Here is a 27,242-nt window from a genome sequence, read left to right as displayed (position 1 = left end):
GACTGCATTTATGAAAAGGCAGGTTGTATTTTTACTTTATTTACTTCCTTTATGATGGTTGCACAATAAGGTCAAAGTGCAGCTCCCTACAGTAAGGCCAGCACTGAGCAAGACGTGCCCACCTGCAGCCAGCGCCCGGTTGAACACAGCCGCACCCTTCCAGTCGCGGCCGAGGCTCCGGGCCCAAGCCCTGCGCGGTGGGGATGCGGGGGCAGCCCTCGAGCCGGCGCAGAATGCACCCCGCGTCGGTGCCGTTCCGCAGCTGCACGGCTCTCCCCCAGAAGGGTTAAGCGGTAGCGGGGGTGTAACGCACGCTGACACACAGGCGGGGATCGTCCCCGGCGCGGCAGGGCCCCCGCCTTGCTGTGCCGGGCTCGGAGCTGCGAGTGGACCGTTTAAAATTGTCATCTCCCTCTCTTTTTTCCCCTCCCCTCTCCTCTTCCTCTTTCCCGTCCTAGTGCTGAAATCGCAGCCGCCCTCCCTTCTCGGGGCTCCCCTCGGCCTCTCCGCGGCCCGTCGTGCTGAGTCAGGCTGCTCAGGCCGCTGAGGGAAGCCTGCAGCGAACGCGCCTGACACTGGACGGGCGCCTCCCGCCTCCGCGGCCCGGTCGGCGGGGCTACATCAACGGGCTGCAGACCCCGCGACGGGCAGCGGTCCGGAGCAGCCTGCCTCTGTCAGCGGCTGAGCGAGGCGCAGGGGCCGGCGCGCTCCTCCTGGCCCCGCTGCCCCCGCCCGAGGCTGGGCGTGGGGCCTGGCTACCCTCCGCCCTCCGTCCCCCCCCGCCCTGTCTCAGCCGGTGGATCAGTTACACGCAGCTGGCACAGGTGTGGGGCGCCCTTCAGACTCGCGCCGGCGGGGGAGACCCGGACGCTGGGAGCAGCAGGGAAACATGCAGCCATTTTGGGCCGAGGCAGACAAAGAACCGCGGCCGCCCCCGCTGCTCCGCCGGCCGCTCACTCGGCCTCGCCCGCTCCCACAGCCGCGGTTCGCCAACCCCGAGCCGCCCGCTCCCCTTCTCGCCCACCCCCAGCCGCCTCGCTACGCAGCCGCCCAGCCGTTGCCACCCGACTCCTCAACTAAGAGTTCGCAGCCATTTGCCCTGCCTTTTATAGGCGGTCGGCGGCCAATCAGCGGCGGGCGGAATCCCTCTCCGGCCGGTGATGTGAGGCTGGGCGCTTGCGCCTGCGCAATTAGGGGGAGTCGAGTGTGTGTGTGGGGTGGGGGGAGGGAGGGAGGAGTGAAAGGGGAGGGGGGGGAGGAGGGAGCAGCTCACAGGAACCCTCCAAAAAAAAGATGGCGGCGGGCTCGGATCTGCTGGATGAGGTTTTCCTGAACACGGAGGTGGATGAGAAGGTGGTGAGCGACCTGGTGGGCTCCCTGGAGTCCCAGCTGGCGGCCTCCGGCCACCACCACCAGCACCACAAGGCGCAGGAGCCCCTGAGGGCCGCTGGGGGGCTGCTGGGGAACCATGTTGTGAGCAGCAGCAGTAGCAGCAGCAGCCCTAGCCCTAGCCCTGGAGGAGTAGTAGTAGGAGGCAATGCTAATGCCCAAACAGAGAGCAGCAGCAGCAGCAAGATGGGACTGAGTGCCCCAGAGATCACAAAAGCAGGTAACATGGGCAGGGGTGGGGGGCTCTGAGGGGAGAGGGGCCCTCCCCTCCCCCCACTCCCCAGCTCCGGCTGCCTCCTTCCTTCACTGCTTTCCCCCCTTTCCCCTCTCTCCTCGTTCTGGCAGGAGCGGGAGTGCAAAGGGTGGTATTGATCATATGGGGGAGAGCCTCCCCTCATCATGCCCCCTCGGTGTGTATCCGCGCCTCTGCTCCCTCCCCTTTATTTTCCCTCCTCGCTTCTGCTTACTAGAGGGTGTTTTATCATGTGTGGGGGCAGCCTCCCCGCTAAACAAGCCGGCAGTGCCCGTCCGTGACTCTGCCGGTCCCCTCTTCTTTTCCTGCCCTTGTTGCCGGAGTGTAAGGGGGCTCTCTTAATCTTGGGGGCTGAGGGAGGCAGAGCCCACCCCCCTGGTAATGGCTGTGCCTCCCATGCCGTCTGTGACGGCTCCCCTTCCCCTCCCAGGGACGGAGGTTATGGGGGGGATTCCCTCTTAATAATGCCGCCTTAGCTGTCTGTGTAAATGCTCCTTCCCCTCCCCCTTCTCTGTTGCCGAAGTGCAAGGGGGTGTTATTAATCATGACACCTATTTCCTGTAGAGGAGGAAGCGAGGGGGGATTTCACAGGGAGGAAGTCCCTCAAAATGCTTCCCCCCCATATCTGCCTGCCTGGATATTCCTCCCCCACCCGTTCCCTTGTTTCAGGGGCTTGGAGGGGGCATTCAACACCTCCCGTTCCTCCTCTGCCCTCAAGGGGGTGTTGTCACAACACCAGGTCCCAGGAAGGGGGAGAATTCAGGCCACAACACCCCACATCGTACAGTGTCTTCCCACCCACCCACCGCCCCGTTACCTTCCTGGGAATATTCCCTGTCTTCTTGTTGTGAAGACTGCAGGGGGATAGTGTGAAGCCTGAGATTAAGGGATCACTACATGAGAATGGAGGGAAGCTGTTTTTCAGGGGAATTTAAAAAAAAAAATGTCTCCCCAGAATCTCTGCAATTCCTCCCCTCCCCCCCTTTTTTTTTTGCTTGCTTTCTTGTTGCTGAAGTGTAAGAAGATATTACAGACCTTTCATTATGATTAATGAAGCTCTTCCAGGAGAATCTCCTTAACCCTTATAAGATGCATCTCAATATCTGTCTGTCACTATTCTTTTCCCATTTCTGTCTCCTTAGGACCAAGACCTGGACTGTATGTGATTGTACTTGTGATAACACCAGGCCTCATCAAGGGGCATGAAGATTATTCAGGACAAGAAGCTACATCATCTTGTCCCTTCTCAAAACCAGCTTTGCTTATTTATGTATTTTCCACTATCTCTGGCTGTGGGAACTTCAGGTCCAGAAGAATAAATTCTATAATGAAGTGGAGAGGTCCTCTGGTTAACCTACTCCAGGCCTTCTTATCTTGCCAGGCCAACATTTTTCTTTCCTTCCACATTTTCATGTTTTGCTGTTGTTGAGCCTGTTGATCTAACTGACTTATTCTGTAGGAGGTGAAAGAATCAGAGGATAACATGTGCTGGACACAGTATATATGTCTTATTAATGTGTCTTCCATTGCTGTTTTTCCCTCCTTACAGTTGCAGTCCTGTTGCTAAATGTGATATCAGGCTCTAGAATGGAGAAGAGGTCTAAGATGATCTTCCTTCTCCCTTCCCTTGCTGCATATCAAATCTGTTTTCCCTGTTCTGTCTTATGTAGTGTTGAAAGCAGGGGTGTTACAATTAATATTGAGTCTGCCAGTCTTTGATGGGACACTGGAGGCTTCAAGATAATGTCTTCAAAGCCATCTTCAATGTGTACTCTGTCCTGTTTTCTTGGCTCCAGGCAGGCAGCCTGGGAGATAGAGAAGATGAGGGAGACATTCTGTCTTCACTGGACTATTCTTTCTGCTCATTCTCTCTGTTTAACCTTGTTGTTGTTTTGCAGGGGCAGGAGGAGTGCAAGGGGGTGTTATTAATCATAACACCAGGTCCCAGACATCAGCTCTGGATGGAGCCACCACAACGAGCACCAGCACCACCACTGCAGCAGCAGGAGGATCTGACGTCACTGCTGCTCCAGGGACCCTCAGTCAGGGCAAATCGGTGGTTATCAGCACCATGGCAACTGCCTTGTCCACCAGGAATGGCAAGATTGGGACCACAACAGTGCAAACTTTGAATGGGAGTAATGTGGTGATGAACTCTCACCATACAGGAAGTGCTGCTTTCTCTGGGACTCCTGTGACTGCTAACCCTGCTTCTGCACCTGCTGTGGCCCCTCTCGTTAACAATGGACCTGGATCTGTGGGGAAAGGAAGTACTGTTAATGCTGTTTTGCCATCAGCTTCTAGCACTGTCATCCAGACTTCTTTCCTTAATACTGCTGTGTCCTCTGCATCTTCCTCCTCACCCACAGTTATCTCCTCACAGCCACCACCAAGCATTGGAACTGGGGCGCCTACGGTAACGCTTGTGAGGCCACCAATTCACACAGCAGGACCCACAGTAGCTGCAGCTGGTGCAGCCACTCAAAATGGGAGCAATACTGTGATCAATTCAACCATCAGTGTGGGGAGTTTTCCTGCTGTTGCTACAGCCACTGTGGGATCTGGAGTTTCCCTCCAGACATCACTTGTGAACAGCCAGTCTGGTTCCACTGTGCCAGCAGCTCCCACCACACAGGTCATCAAATCTGAGTCTCCTAAAACTATAGTCCAGGCAGTATCCCAGCAGCAGACGCTGGCTACTGGTGGCCAGCCCAGTACTACAGGGGGTAACATGATTATTGGGCAAACTATGCAAGCTGGGCTCTCCAATGTTGCTCCCAATCCTGGTGGGATACCTCCTGCAGCTCCGGGCACCCCCACAGGAATGGCTAAAGGCACTGCCAATACAGTGGCACAAACTCTGCCACGGACTCCAACAGCAACTACAAGTGGAATCAGAGCAACTTTGACTCCTACAGTTTTAGCACCTCGTTTGCCTCAGCCACCTCAGAACCCAACTAACATTCAAAATTTTCAGTTACCGCCAGGTAAGAGGATTGAGGGATGTTATTTTGGAAGTGTGTTCCTTGCAGGGAGGAAGGGATCCATATATGATTTCTTGCTGTTTAATGGTGACTTGTGGAAAAGACCTTGTATTTAACAATGTGAATAGTCTGGTTTTGAGTAGTAGCGTAGTAACATTCCACTACTTAGTGTATCATTTTGGGTGACCAAAAAGTCTTTTTCAGTGGTAACAATTTGAAAATCATTCTGCCTGGTGTCATTGTTATGCTGGGAGTGCAGATGAAGCTGCAAACTGCCAAAGCCTGACAATGGAATATTGTCAAATGCAACACTGCTATTGCATTTTTACGTAAGGCGTTGTGACGTTGCAGGGGGGTTTGTCAGTAGTGTGCGTAACCTTCCCATACTGTTCGGTTCCCTCTCTGTCCCTGCATGCCCTCACTACCACAGAGCACTGGTGAATAGAGAAGCAGCAGATAGAGCACAAGGAAACTACCTTCTTTTGCTTTAAATACCTTCAAGGTCTGACTTAAGCGTTCACAGATATGAAGCTTATGATCAATGTTTTAGTCACTGGAGCTCTGATACAAAACACAGTCTTCCTATGTCCTTACCTCACCCTGTTGTGTCTGGGGTTGCAGCTTTTGTAGTAGGTAGTTCTCATGCTTAGTGCTGAGCAGCTCTGGACTACAAATCTAGTCCTGAGTTCAGTGGGTGAGTAAAAAGGATGAGAAGTGTTTCTTTTCTGAGAACTGTTCTGTCCCTGTGTAAATATCCTAGATTTGAAGGTTTAAGGTTATATATTTGCTGTTATTTTTAACCAGGCTTGTACTTGTATCCACTTTCATTTTTAACTGAAAATACTTGTGTGAACCTACACATAGTTTCTTATCTTTTTAATAGCATATAATAACAGCTGTATTCATACTGTTCACTGTTTTCAGGGCAGTGTACAGAGAGCAACTGAGTACATTTTGCTACTGAGTGAAATCAGTGATGGATGTGTATCATCTATTTCAGCTGGTCTTAGTAAGAATACATCTGTTGAAACTCCTAACCAGCCTTAAAGCACCTGTCACCTAAGGTAGACGAGGAACTGTACTGTGTCACTACACACCATCTCCTTGTGTTATGCACTATCTATGGGAGATGATGCCATGTGGTTTGATGGAGCCTATCAGGCATCCTGTGTATTGAAGTTCTAACTGGCATAAATACTCCTCAGTGGTTTGCTTTTTTGTATAGAATATTATTCCCTATATGAGTAATTTGAATGACAGGTGTTGCTAATCTAAAAAACAGCAGTAAACCTCAGACCTTGAATCCCAATGATTAATTTGGAGTTTCTTAATTGATAGGCTGGAAAAACCTTACATACTTATTTATTGCCATAGAGTATCCAAGGATTTTTCAGGCTTGCAGTGTATTGCCTTGTGTACCTACATGTTCACTAATACTGCATTATAGACCTGATTATGGGCAAAATACCACTGCTGAGTCCAATGGGACCTTTTTTCCAGGTAGCTGATGTTTTCAAACTGCCATAGCATGCTGAAATGTGTTACTCTTAGCAGCAGTGTTGCCAGTCCGTAAGCGTAATTGGGCCATAAATTGCTCCTTTGGAGGTCTCCATAGATCAAAGCAAAACAATATAGGTTCTAACCACTTGAGGTTTTTTATGAAGCACTTTTCTTGTCTGTCTTACACTTAAAAACATATTTATAACTTCAAAAGAGTAGCATGACTCTCTAAATTATCAAGTATACATGAGTGAATACATAGAAATTGAGTTCTTATATGATAAAGCAGACAATATTGCAAAGGTCTTTTTTTAGTGGAACAGATTATTTTCTTTAACTTTGGTTTATGTTTTCATACTGGGGAAAGTAGCCAACTTGACTGTTTTGCATAAAGCATTTCTTACAGAATACTGAAAAGGATTGAGTTCTTACAAACATCTCAGAGGTGCAAGGGCTGAGCACCTCTGAAAGTGCAGCCACATGCAACTGCTTTAATCCTTAGTAGAGTGCATCTGCATCCATAGTGAGAGAAGAATAGGTGACTGCTTTTGAAGTTGTATTTCAAATTACAGTGTCATAGGCTGGGCTTTTAAATCCACTTCGGTAGCATGAAGCTGCAACTGCAGTGCTTGTATGCTCTGCATCTACTGCAGGCAACAAACCTACAGTCACAAGTTTGTTTTTAAAAGTTCACGGTGTGTGCTGATAAGAGTTTGCAAGACTTAGTGCTCAAAATAGCTTGAGCTCATACACTGCACGTGTCACTTTTTACACCAAGATTTACAAACACTTGGAAAGAAAATTCTTGTGGAAGGCTTGACCAATAAGCAGCACACGTTCTGTAGTTATTTTCTTACCCTGAGCTACTGCTTCTAGCTGTCCAAAATAGTTGCAGTTTCACATGTGTGGACAGCAGAATATAAAATATCAGTGTTATTAACCTGGGACTTTGAAATTGGAAACCTTGAATGGTTTCAGATGCTCTCTTAAAAAGAGCATGTGGAAAATAAGCTCGATCAACGCTCTTTAAAATATATTACTTTTAGAATTATGCTTTGTATTGCATCAAGGCTGTTGTGCAGCAAACATAGGCTGACCAAATTAGAGATGTTTGAAGAGCTAATGAACTCTTGTTTTGACTTTACTGGATTCTGGTATATTGCTTCTCAAAGAATCTGCATTATTCAGAGTATCTACCTGTTAATAATTGTTTCCCCCAACTGACATCTTTAAGGACAAGGACTGTTGTGCTTAGTATTTTCTTCAGGAGCCCATGTTTGGAACTTTGTGGTCCAATTACACATAATGAAGGTACAAAACTCCCTTATGTATAGCTTCTGAGCAGATACAAAAACATCCAGGTGATTTTCTAGGGGGTAGGAACACAAGTTTCTTTTTATACAGGGCCATTGTAAAGGTGCAACATCTTTGAAACTGTGACTGAAAAGAAATTGTAGGAAGTTCTTTGTTTCTGAGTACTTCAAGAAATAAGGTGAATTGTGTTGTGTACAATAATGTGATAAGAGGTAGGAAAACTGGTGAATTTGTTAAAGCATTAAGTAAGTGTTTTGCTATTAAAGATGCTGATAAAAGTCTGCAGAAAAATGTAGCTGAGATTATCCCCTGAGATTAGTCTTTTGCCATGTAGGAGTTCATCAAGCATTTAGAGGTCATTGCTGACACACGGTAGAATCATCTTGTAAAATGACAAAACTTGGGTACTTTAAAAACACTTTTCCAAGTGCTGTCTTCTCCAGCAATGCTGTAATTTCAAAACCAATGCCTGTGCATTCTTTAGCAGTATTGTCAGCTGGAGGGTTCAAAGTTTTGGTTTCTCTTCTTGCAGATGTTTTATGTTGTTGCTTATGTACAAGCATCTCATACTAAGTGTTTCAGGTGCCTGTGTAAAGAAAGGAGCAGGTTGGAGAAAGTGTTGTAGGTACACAGTAAGGACAAGATAGAGCTGGTATGTCTGGACATACACATTTAGGTGAAACTTAAATCTAGAAACCGTCCCTCTTTCCTGTCTCTCCCACTTTTTTAACCTTCTGAGTGAATGTTAGTACTTTAGAAAATTTGCTAGCTTGATCCTAAAGAGTAACATTTTCTCCTCAATAAACAAGATTGTGACACTCAGTTGGGCTTGAAAACAGGAGATAAGAGAGGATAGGTTGTCTTTATGTAGTGATTTTTTTTTTTATGTCTGCATTCATGACCAGTATTCCTATTAGCAGGAATTCAGCTGTAGTAGAACTGCTATCAAAGATTTGCTGTACTTTGTTTTTAATAATGATAATAAATCTTCTTTATTACTTTTGTCTAACTCAGTTGAACCTGCCAGTGGCTGATGACAGGGGATGAGACTAGGCCTCAAGTTGTGCCAGGAGAGGTTTGGGTTTGATATTACAAAAAATTTCTTTCCCAAAAGGGTTGTCAAGCCCTGGAACTGGCTGCCTGGGGAAGTGGTGAAGTCCCCATCCCTGCAGGTATTTAAAACATGTAGATGTGCTGCTGAGGGACATGGTTTAGTCGTGGATTTGGCAGCTAACGGTTGGACTTAGTGATTGTGAAGATATTTTCCAACCTAAATGGTTATTTCATTCTGTTCTATGATTACTTATTCTTGAGGGTGTCTCACATGCCATTTCTGTGATGACTACATGATGGGCTCCTTCCTGACTTTAAACTAAGTGTTCCAGAACCCAGAATTGATGCAAATGACCTCTCAACTGCAGTTGAAACTTACTGTTGGTACTTTCTAGAAGGAAAGTCCTGGGAGGACACTGGTGCTGTACTCTGTAGACCTAGGAAGATATACAACATCTGTTCAGACGTTCAAGGCTATCTTTAGGGCTTTAGAGGCTGGAAACTTCATGTTGTCTTAAGCAGAAGCTTAACTCTTGTAGAAACAAACTTCTTGGTTTTTAGCTTGTATCCAAGAAGGATTCTAACTTAGACCTTTGATAGTAGCAGCTTTGGGATGGGAAACCTACCTGAATGCATAATTTAAAGCATGGGCTCAGGTCCTTTTGTAGTTGAAAAATAGTTTCTGTAGGAGTTAGTTTAGTTTCCTTCAGTAATGAGCTGGAGTGCTAGGCTGTCAGGCAGAAGAGAAGGGTGTCAGGCTGAGAAGAATCAGACAATCTTTTAACCATAAACCAATTTGAGTTACCTTTTTTTTCCATACTGCATGCAGCATTATTTGGGTTACTTTTTACTTGAAACATGTACCTGGGAAGCGCCTGAAGTAACCAGGAAATATGCCTAAATAATGAAATATACATACTTCCATGTTTTAAAGAAATATAGAAAGGAGCAGAAGAAATAGTATGAAGTAGTGAAATGTACTTGTTTCTATTTCTCATTGACTAGCAAGCGAGTTCAAACATATCCTGATTATAGTTTCCCTGTATGTTGTATGTGCTGCCAATATTACGTCTGTTAACTGTGTTGGCATGGCTGTATTTTGTTAAAAATAATGTCTGTAATGTACAATGTTAATAGGAGCTTCTTGTAGTACTTATAGTATGCTTTACTCTCAAAGCATTTTACAAAACTTAATCCTTGCAGCATGCCTGTGTGGTTGGTAAATAAAGTAGTATGAACTCAGTTTTAGAGCTGGGGGAAAGAGCAAGTTGAAGAAGTTCTGACTTGCCCAAGGCCATGAGGGAATCAATATTTTGCCAAGACTGGAGCTTGGAAGTCCCATACTTAGCACATAAAGTGGTATCTCTCTTTCTGAAAGATAACTGTGGATTCTTCTGAGGAGCCCTTCTGGGTGAGGGGTAGGTTTTTATGTTCAAATCAGCAAAAGGAACATTTTGCTTTGTTTGAAATCTGCCACATCAGTTCTACCATATGTCACCAGACTGGGAGCTGTGTTTGTTCTTATTGCAACCTCCATAAGTGAGGAATCTTGCATGATTAGCTTTGAACCCCAAAGAACTTGAGACTCACAGAGCTGTGTAACAGAATTTTAGTGTGGTGGTTTTTTTGCAGTTTTTGTTTGCTTGCTTATTTGACTTTTTTTTTGTTGTTGTTAAAATGATTGTCATGCGATGTTTTGCACATCTGATGAGTATCCCTTGAAGTGATGGGATCTAATGGGAATTTGGTTAAGCTATGAAAGCTGATAACTTTGCATATTTACTCAGTTCTGCTGTGGAAAACACTGGTTCCCAACAGCCTTTGGAAGTGCATGTATAGAGTTGTTTCATGCGCGTGTGTACGCTTCAAAGTGTGGCCTTTCTGGGGTTTTTGGGTATCACTGGGCTTAGGATCCAGGTTGTTGGTCAATGACCAGAGTGAGTGATTTATTTCTTTTGAGCCATTTTTCACTGTGCTACTCTGGGAGTTACTTGATGTTTCTGTATTCAGTGAGCTAAGCAAAATTTCCATCTCTGTGACTATATGTGGGTTACTTCTAAAATGCAATGTCTTGGTGTAAGGACCACAAATTTGGATGCTGCCCAGGACTTGAGTCACTTCATAACACAGGATGCTGCTGCAGTGTTAGCAGTCTGAGGTCAAAGTGCAACAGTTTTGGGCACTGATAAGACACAAATTAGTAGGTATCACAAACTCTCTTCAAATGAAGTGTTTCGGTGTATGAAAAGTCTTACTATTGTTTGTCTTTGCTCTTTGGGGAAATGATATGTAAATAGAATCCTAAAAAATGTATGAAGTCGTTCAGGAATGTGTTTGAAAAGACTGATACTAGCCTAGCCTGGGTTTTAGCAAGGGAATGATACCTGCTTGTGGAAAGGTTGCTTTCTGTTCTCATAAAAACTGTGTGATCAACTACTGAGAGTCAGCTTAGTAGGAACTGGATGTAGAAGTCACTTAAGGACATGTTACACTTTTTTTTTCTTACTATGTGCAGTTTTTGTCACAAATACCTGAAACTGCCATTTTTACTTGAAAAAGACTACTTTTGACAGGGTTGTTCTCTGTGTTGAAACTGTGATTGTTTGTAACTCCATTTATCTGACTGAATCTACTCCTGGAATGTGATGCCATTGCTTCATGTTAAAAAGAATGCTTTTGCCAGTTATAAGTCAATAAGTGTTACCAAGTTTAACTTTTTATGTTAGTCATACTGTCTCCTATGAAAGAAGGTTTGAGGAGGTAGTGGCATGAAAAAAATAACTGTTTTTCCCAACAGAAGGCAATGATAGAAAAGGAATTTTTAGTTGTACTTTGTAGAGAAGTTATTTCAGTTGTGTTACAAACTGTAAAGCTGTATGCAAAGCAAAGCCAAACTCCAGAAAGAGTCTGTGGCACTCACAAGTTACAAAGGACTTTTTCTGTGCACAGCCACAGGGATGTTCCTGTGTACAAATAGTTGTGTGATCTGTGAACGTTGCCGAAGTTTCCTTGGTGCACTTCTGGGACTGAAGCCTTAGTGCATCTCTGTCCCTTTGACAGGCTGCACACAGTTGTTTTACAGAGCCAGTGGCAGTGGGGATATTTAAGCTTTGGGTTTGTGTTGTTGTTAATTAACTTGAATTTGGTTTTATACTAATGAAGGTCTTGCCTGAATGCACATTGTTGTGCATTTATACTGACACAAGTTTCTTGAAAGATGTAAAACCTTTCTTGTCAGGATACAGTTTTTGCTCTATCAGCCCTCTTGCATACTGCTTCCTCATAAGAGAAGGAAAATAACTTATATAATAAGCATCTTATACAAAGATGCAGTTGTGTGCACACTGGAGAATGCACCATGAAATTATTGTGGCAAAATGATCCAATTTCCAGATCAAATGTCGAGAGAAGTGTAAAAATCTGTGCACAGACCAGGCTGTAACTAAAGAGGTGTGATCACTGTGTGATCACTGCTATTAGGATTTTATTTCCATTGAGACTGTGGACACAGGAATAGGGCAAATTGGGGTTTTTTAACCTTTTTAGGACAGTTTTACCTCAGCTTAATTTGGAATTTCTTACTCCAGTTTTATTCTGTGGTAATTTCTTTCCAGAAATGCTTGTTGTCTTTTGGAGGTTGAGGTGTCTCAAGGAACTAAGAACCAAGTTTTTACCATGAAGCCTCCTGTCTCAGAGTAATTTTCTTCTGGTGTCTTTAATGTAATACTTAATGTAATCTGAACTAATTGTTGCTGAGGCCTTATTTATAGCTTTAAGGGTTTGTATAATGTAGAATATTTCTTGGTGAGAACAAAACCTTAATTATCATCACTATATACTGATATAGATTATCAATAATCAAGAAAGGTGATAATTATAGGGAATGGATACCACTGTGTCCTGTTCATGCAAGTGGTATCTGTACAGGCAGAGTGCAGTACCTCAGTAGGTATTGTACAAATGTAGATCATCTTTGGCTCTGTAACCATTGTCAGGCTAGAAATAACATTCTAAAAGATGAATTTCTGTACTTGTATTACCAGTCATCAAAAAGTTACACTTTGAACATAAAGGACTGGTTCTCAGCAAAGTGCAGAAATAGGTTATAAATCTTTTTACCCAGGGACAGTTCTTTTTGTGTGTGTTTGTACAGGATTTAGTGCAGCGTTCAACTCAGTTGCCAAGCTCTTTTTGTGGGATTTGGAGAAAAATATAGTGATAAAAAACGAGCACCTTCTTGTCAGTGTAGGGCTCTGTTCATAAATTGGAATGATGCATGAGGAATGTGATGCATCTTTTAATTGTGATGCTTTTTTTCCTTAAAATGCATTACTAAAATCGTTTTTTTCCCCCATAATGTACAAAGGCAACTAATAAAATAAAATTCGTATCAGTATGTAATACTACTTTACACAGCTAGCATGACTGTTCTAAGATTTGTATTGAATCAAGTAAGTTTCTCTAGTAAAAATGATCTAATTTACCAGCATAACTTGATTAATACATGCTTCTCAGAGTAGCTAACTGTTAAAAACCATCACTGTACTTTTGTACCTGATAGAGCTGGGTAGACTCTTTACAGACAAACAGACAGATCAAAGTGAAAAATGTGTGTTCTAGGTATCAGAGTGTAAACATAAACTAAGTAATGACATGGTGCCATGCTCTACTCTTCCTGAAATTCTTTGAGCGGACAGCAAGGCTGTAGTCACCTGTCTCCATGCTTGCATTCAGTTTATTAATCAAATATTTCTGTAATATTTTAGATTTAGTGCCTCTCTCAGAATGTAATAACATCAGGTGCATCCAGCATGGGTGGTGGTGTGGCAGGTGGGACCAGTTGTACTCAGATGAGTCAGAAGTACCAGCTCCAAGGAGCAGCACTGAGGAATTGCAGCACCTCTGGCAACAGAGTCAGTGAAGGAGACCAGAAGAGTGTTTGCTGAGGAATCAGTATAGGTGGTGGTTGGAACGAAGTCTGGAGTAGGAAGGCTGAGAGTGGGTAAACTGTGGAGAAGTTTATGGGAATGTATGAGGAGCTGTTCGTTTTCAATAAACGTATGTACAGTCAGGTTTAAGGGTGGACTGGAAGTGTTCACACCATGAACTTCATCCTTTGGGTTTCGTTCTACTTTCTTTTTTTTTTTTTTTTTCAGTATATCACTTGGTTTTCTTTCCTTCCCTCTCCTCTGTGGGGGAGGGGGAGAGAAGGCACTAATTATTTGTTGTGTTAGTCATACCCAGTCATTAAGCTTAGTCATTACTCAGGACTGTGCATTTGATGGTTGGTAAAAATCAAAATAAGACTTGATTTTTGTTTAAAATCTTACTGAATTCAGGCTTCCAGGAGTGAAAATACTTTGATTTCTGTGTTCAGGCTGTCTGAAAGAGCAGGGCTATTTAGTAAGTGTTGCTGTCAGCCAGCTGACATGTAACATCATGTCCACGTTGATAGTTTGTGTTTGAACGCAGAGGCATAGTGTTTGGCTTATTCTCAAAGTAGAGTAACTTCTCTTTCAGCAGTGAGAGCCACAAACTTGCAGGCTGTGTCTGCAGAGGAAGACAGAAAGAGAGATTGTCCATTGGAATGGGCTGTCCAGGGAGGTGGTAGGGTTGACGTCCCTGAAGGTGTTTAAGAAAAGATTGGATGAGGGCACTTAGTGCCATGGTCTAGCTGATTAGTTAGGGTTAGATGATCAGTTGGACTTGATGATCTTGGAGGTCTCTTCCGACCTGCTTGATTCTGTGATTTGAAGGGAACATTTGCACTGAAGCTGTTCTGGGCAGCTATCAGCCAGTGGAATTGTCTAACATTGGGTCTCTACAGCTCTTGGTAAAAAGGAGGCATCATCAAAGGATTTTTGTCACTGCTAAAATTACAAAGAGTGTATACCTAGAGTAGGGCATTCACTGTGAGGACAAATTAAAGAGATATATTTACTCTGTGTTTTCAGGCACTCAGATAGTTTAGGATGTTGGTTCTTGAGGGAAGATAACATGGATTTAATGTGTTACTCTTCATTAAGTATTTTTGTGCAGGCTGTGGTCCATGCAATGTGGTACATTCCCATTTCATCAAGTGCTTGAACAGCACAATTACTGATATGCCTTGGTATAGACAAACTGGCTGCCAGAAATGAAGAGGAGCAGAGTATTTAAAACTCCTATTTAGAGTACCAGATCAAAAGAATTAGTGACATTTTATTTTGTGTCTTCCTTTCTCAAAACCAAATCCGATTTTGGTGTAACAGCATCTTTGATGTAAGTACACTAAAATTAATGGCAGAGCTAAATCTGAATCACTTTGAGATCAATAATTAAAGTAATTGGTTTAGCTCTTGATAGTGTTTTTCTTAGTTTTTTTTCTCATCAGGCTAAAGACAGATGTGTGATGATTAGTTTGCAGTTTGACAGAGTGCTCTGGTGTTTTGGCTTTGTATGCTTGACTAGTAAGGACTGTTAACATACTTTCAAGGAAGATAGCTTTCTAGAAAAGCTAAAATAGTTTCAGATCACACTGTTGTGGAAGTGTTCATCAGTTGTTGCTATATAAAATGACGTATTTCCCAGAACACTTGTTATACATCCTCTTCAACTGAGCAGGTAAGATTTTTTTTTTTTTTTTCTCTACATGGGATCACTTTTAAACACAGTGGCTTTTTGGCACTCCAACGTGATGTTATTCCCTTAATTACATTCTGAAAAGGCTTGTGAATCAATAGGTTACAAATGATTCACTTCTCTTTTTAGACAGAGTTCCGCAGTTTACGGTGCAAGAATTCAGTTTCAAAATTAAGCAAAAGCTTTTACTATGAAGTTGAGTTTCTTCTGACTCCTTAGTAAGAAGACCCAAAAGCAGTTTTTCTTAATGTGAACTTGTGTCCTTGGTTGTACAAAATACATTTTCTCTGCACTGCAGTGAGGATTCTTGATGATTTTTAGAATGTTTTTCGTCTCTGTTGGCAATAATTGTAACTCAGCTGTTCAACAATTAGTGTTTCATAGACCGTAACTGTTAGTTATGATCTGTGTGTGTGCAGATTGGGCATGTGGGGAGGGTGGTGATAGGCAAATGGAGTGCTGTAGTAAACTAATACTGTACTAAAATTTATAGGCATTGTATCTGGGTAAAATGTGATTTTGTTCCAGAGTGAGATGCGATGAGCTGAAAAGTGAAAGGAATGATGTGCTTTTGTAGGTCTGTACTAAGTTCTTGTCCAGAACTCTGTTCTATGCCAGTCTTCTCTGTAGTGTAAAGCTTAGAGCCTGTCAAGTGGTTTGTGTAAAAGATGCTCTGAAGCAACAGCTGACAGCCATGTTTTTCATGGCAAGCCATAGCTCACCTGAGGCACAGCAGGTGCTGAACAGGCAGCTTTAAGATGTTAGGTGAAGTGTGCAGTGAGTGCTCTCTGTGCAAGTGTGTGCAAAACCTCAGCACTCACTGCTTTAGAGTGCCCGTTACTGATACAGGAGGTGAGGGCATCTGGTGCAGTATCTCGGGTTGCTTCAGCGTGCTGGACAGCTCTGTCACTGCCTGGCTGGTTTAAGGCCTGTAGTCCTGCAACTTAGCAGGGGACATGTCTATGACTAACTCATGTTTGTATGGGCTGACCTCATCCGTGCCAGTGCAGCGCAAGCACTCCTGCAGCAGGTGAAATCAGGCATTTTCAGCTGGCTTGGTTTGCAGGAGCTGAAACCTTCACTCTGTAGACTTGTCTGTAAGCACTTTGGCTATCCTTGTGAAGCTAAAACAGCTTTATAGAAGTCACAAACCAACCATACTTGTTCAGAAACTCCAGAGCCTGGATTGCTGATAGTGTCAAAGGCTTTAGCAAGAAAGTTGAAGTAAAAGTTATTTTTTTTTTTTTTCGGGATTTGTTGTGCAGCACATATCACCTGAGGTTCTGAGCACTAAACTGAGCGCATCTAATGTGGTGGTGCACATGTTTTATGAGGTACAAAATAGTGTGTGTTCAGTAATATCTAATCCACAGCTGTATGGCCACTTAAAGTTCTGTGCCATTCATCTTGACTTGTAACCATTGTTTTTTGCGAGTTGGTGTACAGATTGTCCCTCATGAGCATATGATACACATCTGCTGGTTTACTACAGAAGCTTGTCTTTGACATACATAATTCTAAATCTGCTAGAAGTTGTCTTGGTGTTACAGAAAGTTCATAGAATAATAAAATGGTTTGGGTTGGAAGGGAGATTAAAGATTATCTAGTTCCAACCCCCTGCCACAGGCAGGGAGGCCTCCTGCTAGACAGACAGGTTGCTCAAGACCCCATCCAACTTGGGTTTCGAACACTTCTATGCTTGGAGCCTCCACAACTTCTAGTGCCTCAGCATCTTCGTGGGGAAGAATTTCTTCCTAATGTTTAAGTCTAGTTTATTCCTGTTGGAAGCCATTGCTCCTTGTCCTGACTTGACACTACCAGGTTATCATTTCCTTTGCTGCAGTAGCAGACCCTACCATCCAGCTCACTTCTGCTGATGGTTCTTCCTGGACTTGGTATAGACTGTTTTTTTTTTTTTTTTTTTTTTTCCTCCATCTGTCTTCAATATTCTTCCAGCTTTTTGTATTGGGAAGATCTTAGAAACCTTGTCCTTCTATAAAGGTTTCATTGTTTCAGGGTCTCACTATAGCCTGATCCCACCATCTACAGAACATTGACTCATCCCCTTCTGCTTTATATGGCTTTTGTGGTCCGTATGAGATCAACTTTCAGAACCTTATGCCCCTCGCTTCCCTTTTTGTTGCAACAGCGTATCTACTGACAGCACAGAAGAGAGACTATTGTAAAGCTTTCTTCTAATATGGCACAGCCCACTTGTGATTACTGTCAAGGTTTTTTGCAGTGTTAAATGTTTGCAGCATCTTGCTACAAATGAGTATGTGCTTGAGAGCTGAAGATACAAACTGCTTTGATATTGACATAACCTCTTAGTGAACTTCCCTAGTAGATCTAGTTGGGATTTGAAGATTTGTATTGGTGGACTTTTTGATCAATACCCCTCTTTTTCAGAAGTATTTGTAAGGGCTCTGGTTTCCTACACCAAACCTCTAGTTATTCTTTCAGGCTTGGACATTCTTTCTGAATATCATCATGTGTGTTTATTGAAGGTGATGCTTTGCTGCCTAACAGTTTTCCCTGACCCCAACTGTTTTTTCTCTGAAAATAACATTCAATTACTTTTTTTTTTTTTTTTACTTTAAGAGAATTTCCTCAGGACAGAGACCAGAAAAAGGTATTGCCCATACAATGGGAAAATTGTGCATCCATTCATTCTTCCGTGTCTCAGCTACTTAAAAAAAGAACTTATTAAAAGCCTGAGTTCCTTAGTAATGGTTCTGCACTGATCTGAATTAGACTATGAACTACATTGTAGGTAAAGAGCAAAATCTACAATCTTGAACCTTCTTTTATTCACTGTCTGCCTTAGAGAGATGTTGTCACTTGTGATCCTATGGGATACTTTCTAGGTTTTATATGTGCCAGATAAGCAAGAGCTGCATTATTTCATGCTGGTATGTCCAGTGCCAAGCATAGGCATCCCTTTTTAATGGTCCTCTTGTTGGGTGCTTGCTGACAGTAGCTGAAGTCTTTCAGTATGTCACCTAGTATAGGAATTGAGTCTCTGAGAAATAGAGCATTTATTCTGAGAGAGACTGACAACTAGATAGGTTGTTGTTTGAGTGGCTACCTGCTAGGTGTGATTGTCAGAGGTGCCAATTTGTTGGACTCTGTATTTCCTCAGAACACTAATCTGAAGGTGCCTGCTGTATCTGCAGAAAGTTTTCACTCTGGCATTGGCAAGGCCAGCTCCTATAAATGGTATTAATCCAGATTTACCCATGAAAACTGGTTAAAAAAAACAGGAAACCGTTTTGGTTTGGATGTTTTGGATGTAGAGATTCTCTAGCTAGAAAGCTGTATGCCTCAGGAGTTATGCAGATAGTCAGAGTGGCCTGCAAAGGCTACAGAGGTGGTGTGTTGTGTTGTTTTGTTTTGGGTTTTTTGTGTGTGCATTTTTGGTTTTAGGTTTTGTTTGTTTGTTTTCCCTTTTAGTCTTTGCTAAGCCAAGTTGTGTTTCAAAGAAAGAAGGAAGAGGAATGCATTAGAAAAAAGCCTGGTTTGTATTTTTTTTCCTAACGTGTCCTATAGCCAAAGCTCTTAGCTTTTTATTCCATTGCCTGATTTTGCATTTATTCCATTGCCTTATTAAGCAAAGCCCTCCAAAAAACAAACAAAACCCCCAAAGCACAACACTTTGCAAATGAAGGTGTTAATAGAAAGGAAAAAAAAAAAGCTGACGCAGTGTAGAATTGAGCACCTACATTGTATAATGACAAACTTTTCTATCCAAATGCTCTCAAAAACCGAAGACACCCAAGAATGTCTCCGCAACAAGGACACATGAGATGACTTTTACTAGTCAGGACACCATTTTTTTTTTCCCAATGAGAAACAATCCACGTCAATTATTTTATTCCTTCATTTAGAGCCCTGATGAATTGTTTAATTCAAACTAAAATATGAGCCTCTTTCAGTATTCTCTTAAGCCTCTAACTTCTAACAAAAATGGTAATTAATTTTAATTATTTTTTTAATGAGAGACTTGGAAAGAAAGCTCGAATGTTTGCATTTTTAATAGTGAATATGATTTTAGAGTACATGGAATCAGACTTTCTAGGAAAAGGAAGGCAGAGATATGTAAAATGGCCAAGTTCCGTTGTCACTCTTCTAATTGAGCATTTCCAGTGATCTTTATTAGCTATTTGGTCTCAAATAACAAGCCATGCATTTGTGGAATGAAAACCTGGATGGTAAACTTGAAATAGAAAGATAATTTTCATCCATAATTTAAATATGTTGCTGAATTTAATTAGAGAAGTGAGACACCTTGGTACAATTGTAGCTGTCTTCTGGTACCTGGGAATCATTTCCGATCTGGTTCATACAGCGTTTGCACCCTGATGCAATGGAGTTTGAGGTTGTTATACTTATCTGTGTTTAAAGATTTAAAATATAAGTTTTGTAACATGAGAGAAATGTTTTGTTTTGCTTTGGGGTTATTTTTGTTTGTTTTCCTACACACATGGTTGTTGTTTCCTCCTTTTTTAGCACTGTAACAAATGAATCAGCTGAGAGGTGTATCTATGGAGAGAGGGGTTAATATAGACTTACACTGACTTTGTTTAGAAGTGGGAAATAAATGGGACTTTCTTTTTAATTCTTAATCAAGTTAGTTCCAATGAGCCTTCTGAACTTCACTGTAAATCCACTTAATGCTAGCTTGGGTATAGTTTTGGGTTAGTGAGTTGCTTTTTTATCTAATTGGGTTGGAAAAGCATCTGTAGCTGGGTTGCATGGAGGGGAGCTGAGAGAGCAGTTGTGCTCTGTCTCCTGGTTGCATGGAGAGGTGTTGAGTGTTCAGTCAGAAGTGACTTATTTTCAAGCTGTGTTACTGGCGAATTTCTGCACAGAAGTGTCCATCATGAAGTTCATCACAGTCTGAATTTTTACATTATTTCTTAAATCACCCATATACTAATAAGATGTAATTTCAGGCAGGTAAAATGTCTCATATCATCATAGCATGATTAAAGTTCATGCAAGACTAGTCTGATGTTTGTAATTGTCTTTAATGCCTGTCTATAGTCCATTAAGTGTGCACAGCAATTTATCTGTCAGTGGTAGACCCTAACTTAAAGACATGTTAGAAACTGTACAAATTGAAAGTAATTACGTATCAAATGTGAGTGCATTCTGGAAGAACCAGTTAAATAGGGACAGATAGGAATGTAGCTCTGTATAACTTTTTGTACTATAACTCAATACTTGAGGGACAATTCAGACTTCCTGGAGTTAGAAATTTAACAGGATAGTGCTTACAGGCAGGGTTTGAATTACAAATTATTGTTTTGTCTGTCTGCTGCCAAAAATTAAACTTCCTTGATATGTTTGCTAAGGCTCACATTAATATGCTTTTCAGCTGTCTGTTTCAGCAGTTGTGCTATGTTAATGTGTAGGCATGTTCTAATTTTGCATGTAGCTCAGGGAGAATGTTTTATTGTTCAGGCGTTGTACTTGCTCTTCAGCGGTAGGCAACCCTCATCCCGTGGTTCTCTCATCTCTCTTCTCATTCACGTTTTGGGAGGCAAAACAAAGAGTTGACAGTGCCGGTGTCCCGAGGGGTAGTTGAGCTGTTGCAGGACACTAACTGCTTAGTGCAAAGCCATTCCTGAGCCTGATGTGTGTATTGAGATGGAGAGGGGAGCAGGTAGCATAGGGCTGTTTGTCGGTGCCTGAGGCTATAAAGGTTCTCATGTGCAAGTGAGCTTCTTTGGGTTGGCACTTTCAGATAACTGCAGTCGCTTTTGTGCTGAGAGACGTTTACAAAGCAAACAACTGAATGCCCTTCCCCAAACTACATTTGATATCTCTTACGTTGCTTCTGGAAGGAAAAAACTATGTAACTCTTTGAAGCGTTTTAATGGTATGTTAGCCCCAGAATATTCCTCTTCCCAAAAATGTCTCCGTGACTCTGCCTCATTAAAAGAGAGTTAATGTAGAGAATGTAAGGAAACAATCAGAAACAAATGAACTGATACAATCAGTTTTTCTTTTGAGCTTGTTTTTGTGGAAATCAGTATATGGATTTTTGCAGTTTAATTTTCAAACAGTCCAAGAAAACAGTTTAAGGTGTTGTCTAGAAACATTTCAGTACTTTGTCTGAATAGAGAAGCAAATACATGCTTGATTCTTTTGAAGGTGCTTTGAGGTGGCATAGAATAGATCTCCAGACATTGCTGGGGAATACGTAGGGTTTTCTAGTCACTGAAAAGCACTTCAGGCAAACTTTCTGATTTCAGTAGTGCCTCTTGATTTTCCTGGTAGAATTTCCTCCTGTAGTTTGGTGCTCAGAGTACCTAATTTTGAGTGGCCAGTTTGTTTCCTTAGGTGGCTTTTTCAGAGCTGATGAGGTCCTAAGGCTGTCATGGACTAACTGAAGCATGCTGAATGAATGAGCTCTTGGAAAGCAGTTCATGTTGTCCAGATCCTGTTTGTGTCTTCAAGACTGTCATCTGAAAATCTGCCTGTTAAAAATCTGGTTCCCTATAGTTACCCAGTGGGGTTGAGTCTATTGATCTGAGTGAGTGAGCAGGGAATGACTGCCTCATTTCACTCTCCATTTTATTTTTCTTTTGGGGTGTAGTGTGGCACAATGCAGTCTGTTGCAGATGCACATGAGAAAGATTATGATTTTTATAGCCACTTTCATTACTAAATTTGTTATGGGAAATTAATTTAGAACTTGACAATTGTGTTCCTGTTGATGGTGAAGCCTATGTTTGATGAGATTATTTTTCCCTCTTAAAGAAAAGCTAACAGGAATCTTGCCTAATGGCAAGATTTTCTGTTATTTGCAGTGCTTCCTAAAACAAATTTCTTACTAAAGATCAGGTAGCATTTTTGCATGATTGCTAATTGTAACCTCTAGTGACACTCATTGTGTGTTCTGATGCACACCACACTGAAGCTGTTTGATAGAGAAGGAGACGTTCTGTAAACTACTCTAAACAAAATGTGATAATGCAGCTGGGTGTTTCACTTTTATTCTAAACCACATTTGTTAGCTGTGTAGTCCTTCAACAGTACATTAATTCCATATGTATCCAACTTGGATAAAAACAAACTGAAAAAATGTGTTCTTTCATATTTGAAAAGGATGTTTGTTTCTTGACCAGTTTCTCTTTTGACAGGCATGGTCATTGTACGCAGTGAGAATGGGCAGTTGCTGATGATCCCTCAGCAAGCCTTGGCGCAGATGCAGGCACAGGCACATGCCCAGTCTCAGCCTCAAAATACAATGACTCCTCGTCCTGCTACACCTACCAGTGCTCCTCCAGTGCAGATATCAACAGTGCAGGTTAGTTCAGGAACTTGTAGTCTTAAAGTGGTAAGATTTTTTTTTGCCTGAGAAGAGTATAACAGAAGGTGAGGTATGATGTTAGTGATTTGAAGAAACCATTGATCAAACTGGCTTTTTCCACATGGTGTAAGGATTGTATCTTGTTCCTAATTCTGTTACAGTTTGCCTGCTACTCATCAATAATATTTTTACCTAGCTGAATGGCATTAAGTTTAAAGCTCTTTAATATAAAGAACACCATTCAAGACTATATATGGTTAACATGTAGAACTCATTTCCCCAAAGAATCATTATTCTTTATATAACCAAAAGAAAAAAATGGGTATGGGTCTATGTATACTGAGATCTTCTCTGCTGCATGAAGTTGACTTAGAATCCTTCTCACAGTTTTATAGTGGTCCAGATGTGTTCATTTGTATCTGTTATACAGACAACTATCCAGAGGTAAAAGTTCTAGATAGGGCAGATTATATTTAAATACAGGAATTAATACAAATGTTTTTTTCCTCTTCCCCAGGCCCCAGGAACACCCATTATTGCACGACAGGTGACACCAACTACTATTATCAAGCAAGTGTCTCAGGCTCAAACAACAGTGCAACCCACAACAACGCTACAGCGTCCTCCTGTTGTGCAAGTGAGTTTGTAAAATATAACATTATACATGAGATGCATCTGTTGTTAAAGTTAGCTGGAAACCTGGTTGAGACAGCCAGAAATATAGGGAATGGAATTGCCAAGTGCATGGAAGAAATGCTTTCTAGATGTCTTTTCTGCAACATTTGCAGATCTCAATTTACTGTGTATTTTGGGTATGTAATTCTGTTATTATATATGATACCTATTTGCATATATCTTCAAAGGTATGCTGTTAATATTTTGTATGAACACAGAACTGACTAAAATAAAATACTTTTATGCTTTCTGCCTCAAGAAAGTGACAGCAATTCCCTTTTGGATTTGAAGCTGTGATCGTATTCCTCTAGTCCTCTGAGTTCTGCAGCAAAATTCACTATTACAGACTAGACCTCACTGGCAGCCTTCTCTTCTATTGGCCTTCTCTCTCTTACATGAGTCTCTGCTTTGGTCTGTGTGCTTAGGGTTTGATAATTCAGGAATAAATAGCGGTGTCTTAGCATGTGGGCTCTTCTGGTAGCTTGCCCCGTATTAATGATAGGCTTCATTGTAGATTTTTTTTTTTTTGAGGGGTAGTGATGTGAGCTTAAAACAGTGCAAAAGAGTGAAATTCTCTACATGGCTTCCAGGCAACAGTGATACAATATGATTGCTGTCGCCTAATCTGTCTCATTGTGCTTTCTTCATCATTTCAGTAGACAGGATTAGAGAGTTTTAATTTAAAACATGCAGGTTTTGCTATGCATGCAGTTAACCTTTTTCTCCTCAGAGAGCCTTTGCCTGTGCCAGTGATCTTTCCAGATCTAAGAGTTAATTTACCTAACTGAGTCTTCATAATTTGCACTGCTGTTACACTGGACAGAAAAATCATTCCATCTGCATATTTTTTGCTGTAATGAGCATAGCAAAGACTTCATTTATCCTGATTTTGAAAAATGAAACAAATGAAATCCTTGTCTCCTTTTCTGTCTCCCAAAACACCAAGAGAAGTTAGCTTTGGTGGCACTGGAGCCTCTTTTCTTATGCATCTTTGTATGCTCTTTATAACTAGCAAGTTTAGAAATTATTTGTTAAAATCCTGAGAGGCAGCTTTAGCTTGGTAAAAAATTGCTGCCTGTCTGACTGTGGTGGTGGTAGTAATTGGACTGTGTTGAAAGTCCATGAGTGACCTGTGTGTGTGAAAAGGTCTTGTTTACAGTGTTGATACTGTAAAAGTGGTATTCTTACTTTGAATTACCCACTTGTCTACAGAAACGGGATAATGTTTTGTCCCATTGCTAATCAAAAAATAAATTGATAAAACCTGAGATTTGTGTCCATTGTGCCACCTTAAAAATTCCTCTGATTGGAAGGGGCGTTTAAGGGAAAGGCAGAAAAAAAGCTATTACATTCACATATAGCACTTGTTTTAATGAGATTTTGAAATCACAGTGGGTGAAGGTGTGTTTATGCTATTCTTTCTCTGTTTCATTCAGTAACCACAAATCGTGCAATTCTTAATCAACTTTTAGGATTCCCGTTTGGAAGGTGTAGTGTTTTGTGCCATCTGGTGGCTTTTTCTTTCCACTGCAACAGATGACAGATCAGTAACTTCTTTTTATAGTAGCTATGAAAGATGTTCTACTGTCCTGTGGGTCTGTTTCTTTTTGATGGTTCAGAAAAACAGATATGTTCCAAGTAAAATAATCTTCTGTTTGTATTCTTTGCAGCCTCAGATTGTTCTGGGTGGTACTGCACAAACAACCACGCTGGGGACAGCAACAGCTGTACAAACTGGAACTCCTCAGAGGACAGTGCAAGGAACAACAGCAACCTCCACTATTGCCACAGTAAGACATGGAATGCATATAGAATCTTCATGTTCGTTCACATACGTGTGTGCTTGTGTGTAGATACATGCATATAAACACAGATTGGACTGAAGGGTGGTAAAGATGCAGGAATTCTGTGAACTGTTGGTCTTGAAAAGACAAACTTTAGTAGAATCATATAATTTACAAAGCATGAACATAGGACACCTGAATTTGAACATTTGTCAAAGTATTCATTGTGATTTCAGTGACAGTTTAAAAGCATTCTTTTTAAAAAATACATTAGCTGTGTCTTAGAGAAGAGTAATTGTTCAGTACTGCAGAATAGAGTCTGTATGACATGAACTCATTCAAGAGGAATCTGTGCACTAGGAAGGAGGAGCTTTGCTATTTATTGCCCTGCTGAAATATATATTTTCCCATACATGATGTGCTGTCGTTTTCTATCTTCATCAAGAATTATTTATTAGATTTTGATAACAAAAATGTACAATACATATATTTACACAAAAGACAGTAATAATTTCAGTCTGTCTCAAGTGATGAGGGACATGAACCTATAAATATTCTGCAGTGATGAACTAGAGGGGGCCTTTCTTTCTCACTTTATATGGTTTGATCATGTATGAAAAATGTTTATCTTCTCCGACTGTTTCCCTTCTACCCCTCCTCTTTTCTGTAACAGGAAACTATGGAAAATGTGAAGAAATGCAAAAACTTTCTGTCCACGTTAATAAAACTGGCATCATCTGGAAAACAGTCTTCAGAAACTGCGGCTAATGTGAAAGAATTGGTACAGAACTTGCTGGTAAGAAAAATTCATTGAAGTTGTGAGAAACAGCAAGTTTAGACTCAAAACTGATAATTTGGGATTTTGGGGGATTGTTTTTTTTCCTTTTTTTTGAGAGGAGGAAGGCTATAAAATTGAGATAAATGGAAACTTCACTTTTTCTGAATTGAAATAAATGCATAAATTTTCCTTTAAGCTTGTACAAGAGACATTACTAGTTATATTCATGCCGGGAAACATGAATTAAATTGAAATATGAGCAATGAAAGTGGTGACTCCTTAAATTCTACTTTTTTCTAATTTTATTGCTAAAACAGTGAGTAAAGGGATGAAATACTCTACACTCTACAGCTAGTGCAATAGGTTGGTGTAGGAAATCACAATTTTTCACAAAACAGAAGTAAGCAGTATTGTCTGAAGTTCAAGTGAAAGCTTGGCACCCTCAGCACTTACAGAATGAGTACTAGTATTGCCTAGTTGTTACCAACTTTCAAGTTAAGGTAGAGCTGTGTATTCCGGATTTTATCACATGATAGCCAGAGGTTGTCACGAGACTGGAATTCAAAGTGTATCTTCTCATGAGTGTTGTGCATTTAGGTTTGTGAGGGACATCTGTCTTTTGAAGATATGATGGGCACGACGTTAGTTATTTGAAATTGAGGAACTGTAGTGCTCAACACCAGAGATGGGACTGCCCAGCTGTTATGGGCAACGGATAGCTGGCTGATTGCAGGTCATATAAAGTATTCCCATAGGTTCCTCCTGGCTTTTTCATCTTTAGATAGGACACTCCTGTAAGAGTGAGAATAACTGCAGATGCTTCTTAAAATTATCTGTAAGACAGGGAGAAGAAAAGGAAAGATGGAACTGTAGGTCTTACTAGTTGAAATTTGTCTTAAAATTAGTTAGTAACATAAACCTATTGGTAATGAAAATGGTGAGGAGTGATAAAAACACTGATTTTTTTTCAATAAATCTTGTAGTCTTAAATTTTGGGGGTGTTGAATATCTGTATAAGTTAATTTCTATGAGTTCGTTCATTTGGATTTTCTGTTTTGAAGGATGGAAAAATTGAAGCAGAAGACTTTACCAGCAGACTGTACAGAGAACTTAATTCTTCACCTCAACCTTACCTTGTGCCTTTCCTGAAGGTAACTTGACTGTATTTCTGTGCTTATGTATCAGCAGCAATGAACACAAGCACATCTTTTACCAGTAGAATTGAAATTCCAAAATGCTGTAAATGGAAGTTTTAAATGGTACCTGGCTGGATTTTTGCTCCCTTAAAAATTATTTCTGCTTGTTAATATGATTCGTTTGTACAGTCGGTATTGTAATTTCTACCATAGTGTCTCATTGTAGCTCTTTTGAGAAATCTGCAGTTTTCTTTCTATGACTTAAGCAATTTCTTTCCATAGCACCAGATCTATGAATTGATTTATTCTCCTCTTTTTAGTCTTGGAAGGAAAGCAAGGGATTAAACAATACAAAAGACTATCCCTCAGACTCTTTTGTCTGTGCTGCATACCTGTTTGCATAAACAGGAAGTTTGTCACCTCTCAGTAATAAA

The 27,242-nt window shown here is 41.4% G+C and overlaps 1 protein-coding gene across 1 annotated transcript in view; it reads left to right on the top strand.

The window, feature by feature from the left end:
* The first annotated feature begins 1,293 nt into the window (after window positions 1-1,293).
* TAF4 (TATA-box binding protein associated factor 4) overlaps window positions 1,294-27,242 on the top strand; it is a 37,658-nt gene continuing 11,709 nt past the window's right edge. The window contains exons 1-7 of the mRNA XM_054391870.1: window positions 1,294-1,609; window positions 3,541-4,629; window positions 22,266-22,432; window positions 22,953-23,072; window positions 24,781-24,900; window positions 25,568-25,690; window positions 26,734-26,823. Coding sequence (XP_054247845.1) covers window positions 1,294-1,609; window positions 3,541-4,629; window positions 22,266-22,432; window positions 22,953-23,072; window positions 24,781-24,900; window positions 25,568-25,690; window positions 26,734-26,823 — 2,025 coding nt within the window. The remainder of the gene's footprint in view (window positions 1,610-3,540; window positions 4,630-22,265; window positions 22,433-22,952; window positions 23,073-24,780; window positions 24,901-25,567; window positions 25,691-26,733; window positions 26,824-27,242) is intronic.

The sequence above is a fragment of the Indicator indicator genome, chromosome 24 (assembly GCF_027791375.1).
Source record: "Indicator indicator isolate 239-I01 chromosome 24, UM_Iind_1.1, whole genome shotgun sequence".
NCBI classification, from domain to species: Eukaryota; Metazoa; Chordata; class Aves; order Piciformes; family Indicatoridae; genus Indicator; species Indicator indicator.
The sequence above is the reverse complement of the archived record's forward strand: the minus strand, read 5'-3'. Positions and strand labels throughout refer to the sequence as shown.